We start from the raw sequence: 16,402 nt of genomic DNA on the forward strand, positions 1-16,402 counted from the left end.
ATCTGTCCCCTTACCCCTCCCCCTCCAGAAGCTCCTCCCATCTCTCCATTAGCTCCTCCCACCATCCCCTCCCACCTCTCCATTAGCTCCTCCCACCTGCCCCTTTCCCCCCTCCAAGAGCCCCTCCCACCTGTTCCCTTAGCCCCTCCCCCTTGCCTTAGCCCCGCCCCTCCAGGAATCCTCCACCTTCCCTTCGCTCCTTCCCCTGCAGGAGTCCCGCCCCCTCGCCCCGGAAGCCCTCCCCAAGCCCCGGAAGTCGCGCCCCCTCCCGAGAGTGCCCGGAGGTCAGAGGTCTCCGGGAAAGTCGACAACGTCTTGTCCTATATCGACATTGAAAAGGCGAGGTTAAGACAATGGCGGTGACGCGCTTCCGGTGGGCTGTGGTTGCACTTCCGGGTCAGGCGCGGATTGGCGAGAGAGGACTTCGCTCCGGCCGCTCGGTGAGGGACTGGGGGCTCCGCCCATCGCGTCCTGGCGGTACCCAGCATGCCCCGCGGGCTGCCCGGCTGCTCCACGCAAGCTCGTCACCCTCAGGGGCCTCGGCAGGGCCCCAGGCTGGGGGTGGTGTGAGGGGTGGGGGCGGTGAGGCAGGGCTGGGGGGTGGTGTGGGGGGGTAGGGGTGGTAAGGCTGGGCGGGGGGGTGGTGTGGGGGGTGGGGGCGGTAAGGCAGGGCTGGGGGGGTGGTGTGGGGGGTAGGGGGCGGTAAGGCAGGGCTGGGGGGGTGGTGTGGGGGGTAGGGGCGGTAAGGCAGGGCAGGGGGTGGTGGGGTAGGGGGCAGTAAGGCAGGGCTGGGGGGGTGGTGTGGGGGGTAGGGGCGGTAAGGCAGGGCGGGGGGTGGTGGGGGTAGGGGGCAGTAAGGCAGGGCTGGGTGGGGGGTGGGGGCGGTGAGGCAGGGCTGGGGGGGTGGTGTGGGGGGTGGGGGCGGTATGGCAGGGCTGGGGGCCCAAGGGGAGCTGGGGAAATGAGGCGGAGCGCGGGTGGCTGTGGTATTAAGGCAGAGGGTGGGAGGCAGGGAGAACAGAGACGGGGCAAAGGAAGATGGGGGTGAGGAGTTTGGGGCAGGTTAGTGAAGTGTGGTTGGAGAAGGCTGGCAGGGCCGTGGATGTGGGCAAGTAAATCTCAGAAGCCATGTTAATGGTGCCCGTGCCTCTGTCATCCATGTAACCCTGTTAGTCTGTTTGCCTGTTCCAGGTACCATGTCTGTCTTCCGCTCTGGCCTGCTGGTGCTCACGGCTCCGCTCTCTGCCCTCTCTCTGCGCCTGGTGCCCATCCTGACCTCGGCCTCCCGGATCGTGGAGGACACGCTCTACGTTCACCTGCAGCCGGGTCTCAGCTTGACAGGCTCTTCGCAGCCCAGGTCCACCTACGTGCCAGCCACCCCGGAGGTCTACAGCCTCATCAGCAAGCTGTATGCAGATGCGGACGCCCACAGCCACCTGGATGTGCGGGTCCTGCTGACAAACATCCGCAACCAGAGTCTGATGCCGCAGTCACTTTCCTCGGTGCAGAATCTCTCCCACCCGCCCGAGGTGATCCTGACCGACTTTCAGACCAGTGACGGTGGCCAGTACAACCCAGTGAAGCAACGCCTGGAGCGTTATGCCACCAGCTGTTACAGTTGCCAGCCCAATCTCATGTCTGTTCTGTTGTACCCAGAGTATGAGCCCATGATGCAGGAGATGGAGCCGCCCTCGTGGGAACCAGCTTTGGATGGCGGGACACTGCAGAGTTACAGGGATGTTGTTGTAGGGGGCACTTTTGATAGACTCCATAATGCTCACAAGATCCTGCTGAGCGCGTGCTGCCTCTTGGCTGAGAACCGGCTCTTGGTTGGAGTCTCTGACAAGGATCTCTTAGAGAGTGAGTAAGAATCCCATTTCCAAACCAGGAAGCAAAACCCTAGTAACGTTCATTCTCCTCTGGCAGTCACTCTTCCAGCCACTTTTGCTCCGTATGAAGGGAGCCGTTTATATCAGTCTGTGGTGTTCCCCCAGGAAAGCTTAGAAGCCGCCATTGCGGGCTGTAAAGTGGGTGGGTGTTCAAGTATGGTGGATCTTTAAAGGTGGAGAGTATAAATTGTGGGAAAAGGGAACCCCTTCAGGAGAGGATGAAAGGGGAGAGCAGCTTTCATATCAGTGGAGATGTGAAACATATTTGAGCTGTGTGGGCACAATGGTTATTTAGAAGCATTGTTTATTAAGAGACAAGAGAGTCAGGCAGGCCAAATGCTTAGGCTTGATGGCTTTTATGAAGAGGTTTTGTAAACCTTCTCACAGGCTCAGCAACATTCCTGTAGTTTGTTCTGCTAATCCTTCCCTGGCAGTACTGGGAGCCCCAGCAGTAGCCTTGGGTTCCTGCCGGAGAAGCAGAAAGTGGACGGAGCTGATAAGTGAGGCTCACCATGCTACTCCCACTGCCAGAGCTGAGGCGGAATGGCTTTTCTGCAAAGATGAGATGTTGGAATATCCCAGGGCCGTACTCGGCAGGGAGGGTTATCACAGTGATTGGTATCTACCTCCGCATTCTGCTCTGTGTCTTATGACGCACGTGCTGCCCTTGGAGTTAAATATTCTCTGCCAAGCAGAGCGAGGCTGAGTCAGTTGTCTCTGCTCACTGCTGCTTTGTGCAGAGGTGATGTTCCTGACAGTAAACCCTGGAAACTGCAGCAGGAGCAGCCCCTTGTCAGTGTGACACCTTTCTCCAGCACACACAAACTTAGGGAGCCTTTTGTGCTTAGAGCACCAGGGAAACATGAGGCCGTGGATCATTCCATCGCCAGCCTTTGTAGCGTTTCTGGTGGCACTTCCTTTAAACTTCCCTCTCTTTGCAGCTAACTCTGGGTGCAGGGACCCTGCACGCTATAGCTTTCTTCCTGTTTCTTGTCCCTTCCAGACAAGATGCTGAAGGAGCTGATCCAACCGTATGGGCAGCGAGTGGAGAAGCTCTGTGAGTTCCTGGTGGATGTGAAGCCCTCTTTGCATTATGACATTGTGCCTTTGGTAGACCCCTGTGGCCCGTCGGTAACGGACCCTGACTTGGAGTGTATAGTAGTCAGTGAGGAGACCCGCAAGGGAGGGGTGACCGTGAACAAGAAGAGACTTGAAAACGTAATGCCTTTAAATCTGACCTAGCGCAATACACCCCCTCCCCCCGCTTCATTCCTGACTTGTGTGGCACTGAAAGGGAGGGTCCGGGCGTGCTTGCCAGGCCCAGGCGTAGGGCAGCCTGTGCTGCACAAGTTCCCCAGTGAGACTGTCTCAGTAACAGTAATCCTGACCTGTATTCCCCCTGCTGTTCCAGGCCTGGGCTCCCTCCCTGCCCCCCCGCCCCCACTGCCAACTGTGCTCTGCCAGTGCCCATCATGAGCTGGCTTTTCCATGACCCTGTGTCTACACGTGCGCCTTCCTTTCGAAAGGGGCATGCTAATGAGCAGGTTCGAAAGATGCTAATGAGGCGTGGCTATGAATATGCAGCTCCTCGTGAGCATGATGGCGGCCGCGGCGGTTCCAAAGTGCGGCTTTTCGAATCGCGCGCTGCCCATGGAGACGGGACCTTCCGAAAGGACCCCCCCGTTGTCGAAAGCCCTTCTTCCGATCACCGGATAGGAAGGGGCACAGGTAGACCCAGCCAGAGTGTGTTGTGAAGGGAGGATGCAGCTGTTCCAGAGGCAACGAACGAGAACTCACATCTCCTTGAGAGGAGAGTGAAAGGGACAGATGGGGCCAAACAGTTGCCTGGATTCAGTTTTCTGAGCGCCACAGAGCTGCTTCCTCCCTCGCAGGAGCCAAAGGGGTGTCACTGGGGCAGCTGGGATCCCTTCACTGGGGCTGGCTTTCTGCAGACCCTTCCCCTGATCTGGGAGCTCACGCCCTGAGGTGTGAAGTGCTGCCCCTCCCGCCACACCCCCTCTGGGGCTGTGCAGGGGGAAGCTGCCCTCGAGGGAGGGACCCTTTCCTCCCATCAGTTCCGCTCACTTGTTGAGCGAGAACATCCCGGTGACATGCCTGGGAAGTCGTCAGTCCCTGCTGAGGTTCTCTTTCTCTGTCCGTGGTCACCTAGAGCAACTGCCGGCCTCAGGCCTAACTGGGGATTTACGTCTCCAGTAGCAGCGTGAGTCCCCGTAATGGACAATTCTGGAACTGCTGCCCTCGGCGAGCTGTCTCCTGGGTCCAGGCCATTAGTGGGTGGCCTGGCCCTAGGGGAAGCGAGTCCTGTAGATGGACAGAAGCTCCTGATTCTCTGCCTGCTGCTTTCCTGCTTGACTCCAAAGTCCCCTTCTGTCCTCTGGTCTTTGCCCAGCAGCAGCATGCGGCACGGCCCAGTTGCATGCAGGTGGGGCCTAATTGGTGGGCAACAGCCTCCTTGGAGAACTGCCCACAGGGGGCTGCTGGGGACTTCCACAGCTTGGTGGGAGGATCCTGCCTTCACTGTGACTCTACTCAGGGGATTGGGACCTGGGGCTGCTGTCGCTGACAGGCTGCTGGTGGCTCTGAGCCCTCTGACTGTGCTGTGCGGCATGTGCCGGTTGCAGGGCCTCTCCGAGCTGGCTGTCCATGAGATCCAGCTGGTTAAAGATCCTGGGCGCGGCGTAAATGAGGAGGGAAAGATCAGCTCCTCCAGCATCCGGCAGAGGCTGCTTGGAACCCTGCTGCAGCCCCCACAGGTAGGGAGGCGAAGCAGCTGGAGGCTCTGCAATGGCTATTTGAGTCTGGTTGCCAAGAGAGCTTTAGCTGGTAGGTGTTTGTGTGGCTTCTAGCCCTGAGGAGAGACGCTGGGCCGCTCGACCACCAGCGATCAGGGCCTAGAGACAACAGGGGCTCCAGCCAGGTCAACAGCATATCCTGGGTCCATAACAAGGGCAACTCTGAGAGTGGGGACCTACAGACAATACCGGGGAACGTCCAGCAGAGAGGCCTGGGCAGTGCCCTTGGCTGGAGTCAGCTGGCTGAGTCCAAGCGAACACGTTCTGGGGAAAGGGGCCCATAAGTGCGGCTTCCTCACGGACTAACCTGGTGCCAGGAGGCTGACAGTGCTGGTTCCGGGGCCAGTTTGGCTCCTGTGGCTGGAAATAAACCCAGAGAAGTGCAGCTAGACATTGAATGGATTTTGGAGGTGGACAGACAGCCTGGTGTGTTGGAGACGGGGTGTGCCAGGGTCTCCCCCTTGAAGACATGCGTGAAACGTGCCAGTAGCAGGCCAGACCGTGTCTCTGTTCATGGTCCCATGGAGTAGCTGTCAGGTGACATCACTGTTTACATACTCAGAGCGGGTGTGAGGTTCACAATCAGGGCTTCTTCCCCCACACCTGTCCAGCTCCCACCCTTGCTGAGCAGCCTTGGAATCTTCTAACGCTGTAACTCTTCTTGGTGTAGAAAGACCCCGCCCGGCCGTCTCGCCCCTACGTGATTGGGCTGACTGGAGGAAGTGGAAGTGGGAAAAGTTCCATCGCCAAACACTTGGAATGCCTGGGAGCTTTCGTCATTGACGTCGACAAGCTGGGCCATGAAGCTTACGCACCAGGTGGCCCTTCCTACAACTGGGTGGTGGAGGAGTTCGGAGAAGGTACGGTGAACGGATCCTGTGTCGAACACCAGGGCAGCAAGAGTGACGGGGAGGTGTCATCTTAGTAACCTCTGAGCTCCAAATCTCTCCCTCTGGTCTGGGAATAGTCCGTGTTCCCTGCACTTCCCCAGCTCATGTCATGGTTTTGTAGACCTCTATCATCCCATCGCTTAGGCTCCTCTTTTCTAAGCTGAAGAGTCCCAGTCTTTTTAACCTCTTGACTTCCCGAATGTTCCCAAGGGCAGGAAAAAGCCCTTTTCTGTCCTCTGACACTAAGGCGGCCAAAAAGGTCCCAGCCCCAGTGTTTGAATCCTTCCTTGCAGGGCGCTCTCAGGGTATTAAAGCCGAGCCTTTCCCGCAGGACAGCCCTTCCCTGAGCTGCAGAGCTGAGTCCTTGTGTCCTGTTGCTCTTTGTCTTGCAGACACTCTGAATGAAGATGGGACAATTAACAGGAAAGTCCTCGGGGCCAAAGTGTTTGGAAACCAGGTAAACACCCTCTGGGTCAGCATCAGTATTCCACCTCCCCAGTCCCTGCTGCTGCCAAAGCTGCTTTCTCTCCTGCGCTGCACAGCTGCTCACCTGTGTCTTGCTCTCTCAGGCTCTGCTCTCAAGGGCTGTTTTCTCTTGAGTGGAAAGGAGAGATGGCAGGGCTGGAGAGTGGGGTCCCCTCTGTTGCACAGGTGCTCGCAGCACAAGCCACCCACTGGGGAAGACCCTCTTCTGGGGCCCTTCCTGGGCTGACACTTCAGAAGGCGTCTCCCTGATTTCGATGTGGCCCCGGCTGCTTTACCCGCTGTGCCGTGGGGTTTCCCTGAGCAGAGCTAGCCAGCACAGGGCCCTGGTCTGCACTCGTGCTCCCGCAGTCACTAGCCAGGCTGTCCCTGTCTGGATTTTGAGCTGCAGCCAAGGTGTGGGCAGGGGGTGCCATCCCCATGAACTTCAGTCAGAGTCAGGTCTTGTGTGGATGCCTTTCTCCAGGGGCCTGGACTGTGACTCCCCCTTCCGCAGCTTCCTCTCTTCCGTAGTGCTAGGTCCTTGGTTGAGCTGTGGCAGTGACTGACAGAACAGGTTAGAAGATCTGTTCCCTGCAGTTCTGCTAGCAGAAGCAAGCACCTTGGGCTGCCCTCACCAGCTGGAAAGGTGGGGCCCTCAGGATGCTTGCGGGTGACTCTCCTGAACTGCCCTTGCTGGGTTACCCAGGAAATCCATCACGTGATCGCCCATGAAAGCCAATAACTGAAGCCCAGCCCTGTGCCCTTGCTAGGAGCAGCTTAAGCGTCTTACGGACATCGTGTGGCCTGAGATCGCCAAGATGACGCAGAAGCAGCTGGATGAAGCGGCAGGACTGGGTGAGCCTGATTGTCCTCTCTGAACTCAAAGGGGCCGGGGATATATCCTCCTGATACCACCGCACGGCCCAGAGCGCTGGTGTGGCCACCCCATGGCCCCGTCTGCTGCTGAATCTACTGCTTGTTAGAGGTTCCCAGCTCAGACCTTTCTGTGCTTTACTGGGGAGCTGATCCACTGCATCTCGGAGCCTTTACTTCCCGCAGGTGGCTAGATCAGGGCTCAGCCACCTTTCTGCAGCGGAGTGCCGAAATGTGACCTTTTGACATCTATGTACGATCCGAGGGCCGGTGAGACTTTTTAAAGTCACTAATAGTCCTACTTGCACCAGCTTGAGAACATAAGAACGGCCACATGGGGTCAGACCATAGGCCCATCCAGCCCAGTGTCCTGTCTTCTGACAGTGGCCAATGCCAGGTGCCCCAGAGGGAATGAACAGAACAGGGAATCATCAAGTGATCAATTCCCTGTCGCCCATGTCCAGCCTCTTGCAAACCGAGGCTGGGGACGCCGTCCATGCCCGTCCTGGCTACCAGCCATTGATGGACCTATCCCCCATCCATTTATCTGGTTCATTTTTAAACTCTGCTATAGTCTTGGCCTTCACAACATTCTCCGGCAAGGAGTTCCACAGGTTAACTGTGCGTTGTGTGGAAAAATATTTCCCATTGTTTGTTTTATCAAAAAATCATAGAACAATAGAGCTGGAAGAGACCTAAAAAAGCCGTCGAGTCCAGCCCCCTGCTCTAAGCAGGACCAAACCCCGCTGCCTTTTCATTTGGTGACCCCTAGTTCTGGTGTCGTGAAGGAGTAAATAACAATTCCTTGTCTGTTTTCTCCAAACCAGTCATGATTTTATAGACCTCTATCATATCCCCCCTTAATCGTCTTTTTTCCAAGCTAAAAAGTCCCAGTCTTATTTAATCCCCCCTCATGTGGCAGGCGCTCCATACCCCTGATCATTTGTGTTGCCCTCAGCTGCTTCATTAGTAAATAAATTGAGAGGCTGAGCTTGACCGTAGAGGTGGTGGTTGGTAGTATTAGCTGGTCTTTTGTTAAGCCATGGTGGCCTGGCTTTGAACAAGCTCCCAGCTGCATGGGGGAGGAGGGGCAGGGCTGAGCTGCTGCTTCACAAGCCACCCATGTCGGGGGTTGCTGACCCCTGGGTTGGGGGCGCATGTGTCAGCGTGAAGCGGTTTGGGGCCTGCTGCTGTCTTTCGCTCCACAGTCAGGTGTGTGCGCTCGCAGGACCTTGGCATGTTTCAGGCTGGCTCATGCAAACCGCCCCAGGAATTGTGCACTGGTGGTTCCCAGGCACTGATGGGGCCTCGCCTCGTTCCACAGGTAAAGCGGTGTGTGTGCTGGATGCTGCTGTGCTGCTGGAGGCTGGCTGGACAAGCATGGTCCATGAGGTGTGGGTGGCCATCGTCCCCGAGCAGGAGGTAGGCCACGCCTTCCCCCAGCCGTCTGCCGGTAGCGATGGGCTCCTGGTGTGCCCACGCGGACGTGAACGCCCCTCTCGGTCTTCGCAGGCCCTGCGTCGCATCGTGGCCAGAGACGGGCTGAGCGAAGAGGCCGCTCGGAGCAGGCTGCAGAGCCAGCCGAACAACAGCCAGAGGATGCGGCAGTCGCATGTCGTGCTGTGCACGCTCTGGGAGCCAGAGATCACTCGCAAGCAGGTGAGAGCCTCTGGGCTGCCCAGCTGGGGACCCAGCGTGCTTGCTGTCTTGCCTAGGACAGGCCAGTGGGGACGGAGGGGAGCCGCTGGGGTCCCTCCCTCTGGCAGGGATGCAGGCCCTGCCTGCGCTGCCGCCTTAGCCGAGAACCTGGCGACCCTAGCATAGAGCGAGGGCCAGGCTGCTCTCTGCCTGCTCGCCGAGCTGTGAGCCGAAGGGGTGAGCGCGTTTGTTTCCCACTGGTGGAAATGGGGCTCCGGGAATGTCCATTCCTTGCAGCTGGCGCAGAGGAGGAGCTCAGGCTGTCCCTAGTCCCTCTCCCTGCGGTTGCTGCGTCTCTTCACCCCCTGGGATGGTGTTAGCCTCTGTCCCCTCGGGCTCATTCTGGCTGCATTTAGCTCAGCGGAATCAGGCGTTGGGGAGGGGTCTGTGAGTCCTGCCTCTGCTGCAGCCTGGTGGAGTATAGGGGTTAAACAGCCTGGAAGGAGAGGCAGGTTTGAGAGCCTCGCGCATACAAGTGCGGTGAGTGCCTGTCCCGGCAGGCTCTGCCCTTCCCCAGGACAGCTGCATTCGGTGCCTTTTGCTACGTCACCCAACTTGCTGTCCCACGTTTGTTCTGGCAGGTGGAGAAGGCCTGGGCCCTCCTGCAGCAGCGCATCAGCCAAGATTAGAGTCTCGGGGCCTGGTAGCTTCTCCCTGTCAAGCTCATCTCATCTGCATGCCCAGCCAGCCTGGGAACCCAGCTCTGCTGCCGGAGATTGAGTGCCTGTGCCCCTGACCTCGCTCTGTCTCACGCCCCGTCCCAGCATCGCACATCCTCAGGCAGCAAGGTGCAGGGCTCAGCTGGGTGGCTAAAAGGCCTCACTGAGGGAAGGGGCCTGAAGGTGGAGGCAGCCTGCTGTACTGTTACTACAGGCCCTGACCAAGGAGCACCACCCTGCCATGGGCACGAAGGACGGCGAGGAGCAGCTGCTCTGAGCTGGTAGCACGGACACAAGCCGGGACGACAGCAGCAGCACTTATCGGCTGTCCCCCACCTTCTGAGGCCGCCGTCTTCTAGGAGCCCAGAGTGCACTGTGTCCCACAGCATGTCCCAGCAGCAGGCCCAGCTCGGCATCCCGTGGGTCGTCCCCCTTCTCGGTGGATGGGCCACCGTGGGCGGGGCTGCCAGGGCTGGGTGGGCTGTGTGCTTGGTAGGCATGTACCAGTTAAAGGTGGGGTTTGCGCAGTCTGTCTCCGAGTGGTCATTGTTCTGCCTGGCCTGTTTCTTCGGGTCCCCTCGAGCCCCATGGGGAGCTGCATTTGTGCCACCTGTCTAGGGGGAAGCAGCAATGGCTGCTGTGCGGGAGACTCCCCTGGCTTGTGATGGGAGTGTCACTAGCTCTCCGCTGCCACTCCACACAGCCCAGGCTCCTGCGGTATCCACAGGCCAGAGGGGACCTACAAGGGCTTCTGCCAGTCTCCGGAGATGTCAGGGCTTGAACTGAAGTTGGCTTAAGGCTACCGGGGATGGTGCAAAGCTCTCGTGCAACAGGGGAATGGTTCCAAAGGGCACGTTTGGCCCACACCAGCCCTTGCAACCGGAGCTCTGCCAATGGACTGGGACCCGCAGGGCCTGAATTCACAGTCAGTTCCATGCCTGGTGTGCAGTGATGGCGCTCTCAGCCCTGGATACGGCTTAATGGGAGGGGAGCCTCCGGTGCCCTACGCTGCCAGCCCGGAATCCTTCATTAGCCTAATCAAAGCCTCCCAGAAGCAGCCCGTGTGCGCCTCACAGCAGAGTGCTGATTGCACCCACCTGGCTCAGCGGAGAGCACCAAGCACCAGGCCGGACCCAGCCCTGGCTGCTCTCTGTGGCTATCCATCCGTTCAGTAACAGGTGCTCAAATGGTTTTAAATAGACCCCGTAATTGTGCCAGCTGGCCAGCAGAGGGAGCGGCTCATTCAACCAGCTGTCAGCCTCACTACAGAGCAGCCGGCCCTAAAGGACAAGCCGCTCTGGCTGGAGCATCGTTCTTTCTCCCCGTAGCACCTCCGACGCAAGGCCCCAATTAGCGGGTTCAGGCTACGCGGTGAGGCGCGTGTACGTGTACGGGAAGGCAGAGGCGGTGGCCGGAAGGTGCTGGATGACGTGATCTGGTGAATCAGGACAACGCCAGGAGAGTCCAACACAACAGGTGCTACCGGTACAAAGATGCCATATAAGAAGCGGCTCTTGCAATCTGGTTCCCAAGTGTGTTCTTTGTTACGGGGGGCACCCAGTCTAGCTGCCCCCCCCTTACGCTCCCTTCAGAGGGGCTGTGTGTCTGCATGGGGAAGTTACACTGGGTTAAATCAAGGTGTGAATTTCCAGCCTAGTTCCGCCGCATGGAGACGCTTAGGGCGGTTGGGAAGGACTTTCCGCTCAGTTGAAAAAGCCACTCGCCTAGCGGAGTGTGAGGGCCCGTTTGGGGTTGTACCAGAACAGCTGTTGCTTTAATGCTGGGTGCCAACCAGGTGTGACTTCTAGAGAACATTACGCTGCCAATATTGTCCAAGCCACCTCGCCGCCCTAGCAGCTACCGGGGGCACTGTGGGTTTAGCTGTACTGGTGTAACTACTGTTCACACTCTTCAGCCCTATGATAGAGTGGGGGTGGGGGGCTGTCCCTTCAGAGCACCTGCTGTGGTGTCTCCTCAAACCCACACACCTAGGGCCGTGGTTCAGTCCTGTGCAGTAACACTTAGGCTGCTTGCAGAGAGAGAGAGAATGCATCTCCTCTACAGCCTTAGCTGGCAGCTACCCGGCTTTAGCGCAAACTGGAGAAGCTGCTGCACTAAGATCCCAGGTTTGAGTCTGCCTGTGGGAGGTTATATAGTCACAGAAGCTTCATCCTAGAAACAGTCCAGCTCCCACCCTGCTGAGCTGGTGATGTTTACAAGGCGCGGCCAGAGGGAAAGCAGAGCTGAGGGGCCAGAAATCAGGCCCAGCTGGAGCCTGCCTTCATGTCTCCAAAGAGAGCGCTGGTTGCCTGCTGCTGGCTGGAGCCGTCTCCCTGAGCTCCTGGCACTCTTCCTTAATGCCTCCGGCAGACCTGAGCTAGGAGCCCGCTTTCAGCCTGCAGCCACTTGCCGGGGCTGTGGTCACCAAAACGGGGCCTCTCCCCGCCTGAGATTGCTGCAGGTGTGTCGTGCTGAGGGTGAAGTCAAGGACGCCCAGCAGGAACTGAACACTTAGTTGAGAACAAGAGGAAATTTAAGTTCCAGCTGGAGTGCCTGGGAGTGGCAGGGCCTGGCAGTGCCCCGCTGCTTGGCAGCGGTCCCCACTCCCTAGTAGGCTGGCCTACATACTTGGAGTGTGAGTCACCTGCAGGAAGCCAGTGGCTGTTACACAGCCACCCTTGGACCTTGCAGCTGTGGCCTCCCTGAGGGCTTTGCAGGGCAAAACCAGGTGTGACTGGGGCCAGCTCTGTGCCCCACTGTAGGGCGGGTTGGTGGTTTCTCCAGACCCCCAGGTCCCATGGCTGTAAAGACAGCAGTCCTCTGTCTCGCTCTGCCCTGCATGGGCCCTGGCCTACTGCGCAAATGGGCATAGAGCCCTGGTCTCACTGGAGCCCTAAACCAAGCCCTGGGGCTTGCAGGCAGTTCCTTGCTAATTGCCCCCCCCTGCCCCACGCTCAGCAAACCCACACCCAGGAGAGGGGCCCTTCTGCCCAGGACAGTGTCCAGCCAGCACCAGGGAAAGTGACGTGGGGCTCTGTCCTTGCCCCAGGGAGCTCAGCTCAGAACCTGCCCTGAACCCCAGACTCCCCTTCTGGAACCTGCCCCTCATACTGCTCCCCAACAGCTGCCCTGGGTCCCATACACCCCCCCAGGACCTGCCCCTTATCCTGTTCTGTCCCACATCTGCCCTGGATCTCATATACACACACCTGGATCTGCCCCTCATCCAGCCCCCCAAGAGCTGCCCTGAGTCCCATACACCCCCGGACCTCCCCCTCTCCTGCTCTGCCCCCCAAGAGCTGCCCCGGGTCCCATACACCCCCCTGGACCTGCCCCCCAGGAGCTGCCCCGGCTCCCATACACCCCCGGACCTGCCCTCCGCCCAGCTGCCTGCGGCTCCCCCCCCCCCCCCCCCGCGCTTGGCCAGGCCCCTCTGCCCGGGCCTCCCCTGGCCTGGCCGTGGGGCGTTTCCCGGCCCCGCCCCGCGGGAGGTTCCCGCGATGTCACTGGAGCACGTGGCGGGGCTGGGGCTGGGGCAGGGGCCGGGGTGGCCCGGCCGGCAGAGCCCAGAGCCATGGCCGGGGGCAGCCGCGGGGCAGCCGCGCTCCTGCGGGCGCTGCGCGGGGCCGGGACTGGAAGCGGGTAAGGGCCCCTGGGGGCTGCCCGGGGCCGGGGCCCCCTTCCGAGCCGGGCCGCTCAGACCCCACGCGGCTCCGGGGCGGCCTCGGGACCGTCCCCTGGTGTCTGCCCCCGCCTAGCCCAGCCCTGGCCCGCCCGGGGGTCCCAGTGCCGGCCGGCTGGAGGGCGCACCGGTGTGGGACTTCCCTGGGCTGAGAGCGGGCGCGACCCCCGGAGTTGGGGGCTACGTTGGCCGGGGCTGTCTCCGCCCCCCCGCAGCCGGTCTGTCCCCTGGGACCTGCCCTGACACCCCCTGTAACTGGCATCCTTGTTCCAGGCATTTCCGTCCCTGTGGGCTCCTGGTCAAGCTGGCCCCCAAGAGGCCCCCCATCACCCCGGGGCCGCAGCCCCCGGCACGGAGCTTCCTCAGCCTGGCAGCCCCCCGGCTGGGCTGCAAGCGGATGCAGTACGCGGAAGCGCGAGCGCTGGGGTGAGTGAGTTGCCTGGGCTGGGGCGTGATGGGTGATGGAGCCTCCCGTCGGTGGTGTCTCCCAGGGTGCTGGGGGCTTGTTGGCCAGGGGAGAGGGTTGTGCCACACACACACACACACACACACACACATACACGGTGCCTGTTCACAGCAGCTCCTCTCCTCTGTCCTGCAGCTACTCCATGGAACAGATGTACAACGTGGTGGCCGACGTGAACAGCTACCAGCTCTTCGTGCCCTGGTGCAGCCGCTCCAAGGTCCTGTCCTGCCGCAAAAGCCTCATGCGGGCAGAGCTGGAGGTCGGCTTCCCGCCCCTCGTGGAGCGCTATGTCTCCGAAATCTCCCTGACTCCCCACCACCAGATCCGGGTAAGGGGCTGCCGGGGAGCTGGGTTCTCATGTGGGGTGGAGGGGGAGGCTCTAGCCCCAGGCACCCAGGGCTTAGGCAGGAGGTGCTAAGCACTCACAACTCACTGCAGGTGCTTACACGTCTGATAACTGGCGCATGGTATGTCAAGCTGGGGCATCGTTCGTGGAACAGATAGTTCCCAGCAGGGCTCCCTCTAATTTGTTCCATCTGGGTGGAATAAAGTTTGTGATGTGCACCACTCCTAGAAACACAGGCTGCCGGCTGTGGGTGCTCTGCCGATCGGCTGGGACAGCCCCGGAATCTCTCCTGGGTGCCCGCCCAAGCGCTCAGCTTCCAGGAAACACTGGTTCCCAGTCCTCGTGTAGGTGGTGACCCTGGCTTCTCCACTCTCGAAAAGCTGCTCTGTGTAAGATGCAACCCCTAGTATTCCCACTGGCAGCAGCTAGGCTCTGAGGAGCCAGAGCTAACCCAGGTTGTCCCCACTGCAGAGAGGGTTGGGTCCAGTTCCAGGCAGATCAGGGTTGGGGATGCACTGGCATCGCTCATGTAGGTGACTGCTGCCCCGGTGAACTGGCAGCCCCAGGTGCAGACGGATGGGACTTCATGTTACCGCACAGCCTGAGCAGCCTGTTCCGCCTTCATGGACTTGCGTAAACATACAGAATGGGGAGAGACTGTCTAGGAACAACTACAGCAGAAAGGGATCTAGGGGTTATGGTGAACCACAACTAAATATGAATCAACAGTGTGATGCTGTTGCAAAAAAAGCAAACGTGATCCAGGGATGCATTAGCAGGTGTGTTGTGAACAAGACATGAGAAGTCATTCTTCTGCTCTACTCTGCGCTGGTTAGGCCTCAGCTGGAGTATTGTGTCCAGTTCTGGGCACCGCAGTTCAAAAAAGATGTGGAGAAACTAGAGAGGGTCCAGAAAAGAGCGACAAGAATGATTAAAGGTCCAGAGAACGTGACCTATGATAAAAGGTTGAAAGAATTGGGCTTGTTTAGTTTGGAAAAGAGAAGATTGAGGGCAGACAGGATAGCGGTTTTCAGGTATCTAAAAGGGAGTCCTAAGGAGGAAGGAGAGAACTTGTTCTTCTTGGCCTCTGAGGATAGAACAAGAGGCAACGGGCTTAAACTGCAGCAAGGGAGGTTTAGGCTGGACATTAGGAAAAAGTTCCTAACTGTCAGGGTGGTCAAACAGTGGAATAAATTGCCTGGGGAGGTTGTGGAATCTCCATCGCTGGAGATATTTAAGAACAGGTTAGATAGATGTCTATCGGGGATGGTTTAGACAGTACTTGGTCCTGCCATTGGGGCAGGGGGCTGGACTCGATGGCCTCTCGAGGTCCCTTCCAGTCCTAGTGTTCTGTGATTCTGTGAAATGTTTCATCCGACGTGAACAGGGAGCCTGGTTCTCACTGGCTCTGGGACGCTCCTCGTGGGAGCTGGGTGCGGGCGGTTTGAACTTGCTGCCTTTCCACTGACGTGAGCCGCCTTTTCCTCCGCAGGCTGTGTGCAGTGACAGCCACCTCTTCAGCCACCTGGAGACGCTCTGGAGGTTTGGCCCAGGGCTGCCGGGGCAGCCAGACACCTGCACTTTAGATTTCTATGTGAGTATTCCCTGTGCGTCCATCCCTGATGGGGGCTGGGCTGGGGGTGGGTGGGAGAGGCCCAGCCCAGAGCGTTCGTTCCTGTGCGTGGTCAGTGAATGCTTGAGACCGGCTGCCCATGACGCCTGAAGCTGCTGCATCTTATTGGGCAAAGCTGATTCCAGGCAGTTCGGGTAATTGCCTGGCCACACATCCCCTGGCACCAAGGTTCCCTTTCATTTTTCCCATCCATGGGCAGAATAAATTTTGTTACATGCACCAAAGCACGTGCTGATGCGCACCACCCACCGACGCACTTAAGAGCTGTTGTTTCCTCACCAGGTCTCCTTTGAGTTCAAGTCCGCCCTGCATTCCCACTTGGCCAACCTGTTCTTCGATGAGGTGGTGAAGCAGATGGTGACGGCCTTTGAGAGGAGGGCGGAGAAGATGTATGGCCGGCAGGTGGCCGTTCTCCCCCAGAAGCGGTTGCAGGCTGCCCGCTGTGCATGACGCTGCCTCCGGAGCAGCATCTCCTGCCGGACCAGGACACCCCTCGGCGCGCAGCAGAAGACTCTGTCTTCATTTCATTCTGTCCAGATTTTTGGCTGGACGCCGCCCCGATCCCTTCCTCTATTTATCTCTCTAACCCACGCGCCCTGAAGAGAAATTATTTTTTTAATCCTTTGTCTCTATTTAATGTCTGTGCCGCAAAGGCCGTCGTCCGTTGCAATGTCGAGTGTTCACAGGCTCCGGCTCGTGGTTTTTAAATGTTCTGCTTTTAATGTGGCCTCAATAAAATCTGGAATGAAGTTTTGTTGTTCTGAACATTTCAGCACCCGCCAGCCTTGGGGGCTTTATCGCGTCTTACCAGCCTCCAGCCCTGGTTGCTGGGGAGTTCGGTAGCCAAGATGTCTCAGTGCACTGAGCGTAGCCCGGCAAATGGGAAATGGGGCCTGGGCAGGCGGCAGAAGCCAGCGCTGATCCCGGCTTCCTGGCCATGCACGGAAACTCTTATGGGAGGGGTGTCTGGAGGCACCTTGTGTTCTGG

The 16,402-nt window shown here is 59.0% G+C and overlaps 2 protein-coding genes across 4 annotated transcripts; both read left to right on the forward strand.

The window, feature by feature from the left end:
* The first annotated feature begins 357 nt into the window (after positions 1-357).
* COASY (Coenzyme A synthase) lies at positions 358-9,814 on the forward strand. 3 transcript variants are annotated; one of them, XM_074979147.1, is made up of 10 exons: positions 358-440; positions 1,192-1,860; positions 2,893-3,107; positions 4,532-4,663; positions 5,373-5,562; positions 5,985-6,049; positions 6,828-6,912; positions 8,255-8,352; positions 8,443-8,589; positions 9,210-9,814. In XM_074979147.1, the coding sequence occupies exons 2-10, from the start codon at positions 1,197-1,199 to the stop codon at positions 9,255-9,257; spliced, it is 1,644 nt and encodes a 547-aa protein (XP_074835248.1). In that variant the 5' UTR covers positions 358-440; positions 1,192-1,196; the 3' UTR covers positions 9,258-9,814. The 3 variants fall into 3 exon arrangements, with proteins under 3 accessions (XP_074835248.1, XP_074835249.1, XP_074835250.1); XM_074979148.1 differs by lacking the exon at positions 358-440 and adding an exon at positions 482-573; XM_074979149.1 differs by lacking the exon at positions 358-440 and having other exon boundaries at positions 1,396-1,529; positions 1,657-1,860.
* Positions 9,815-12,835: 3,021 nt separating this feature from the next.
* On the forward strand, positions 12,836-16,157 carry LOC142002767 (coenzyme Q-binding protein COQ10 homolog B, mitochondrial-like). Its single transcript, XM_074979150.1, has 5 exons — positions 12,836-12,929; positions 13,243-13,395; positions 13,571-13,763; positions 15,274-15,375; positions 15,697-16,157. The coding sequence occupies exons 1-5, from the start codon at positions 12,862-12,864 to the stop codon at positions 15,862-15,864; spliced, it is 684 nt and encodes a 227-aa protein (XP_074835251.1). The 5' UTR covers positions 12,836-12,861; the 3' UTR covers positions 15,865-16,157.
* Positions 16,158-16,402: the final 245 nt, after the last annotated feature.

Source organism: Carettochelys insculpta, chromosome 28 (assembly GCF_033958435.1).
Source record: "Carettochelys insculpta isolate YL-2023 chromosome 28, ASM3395843v1, whole genome shotgun sequence".
NCBI classification, from domain to species: domain Eukaryota; kingdom Metazoa; phylum Chordata; order Testudines; family Carettochelyidae; genus Carettochelys; species Carettochelys insculpta.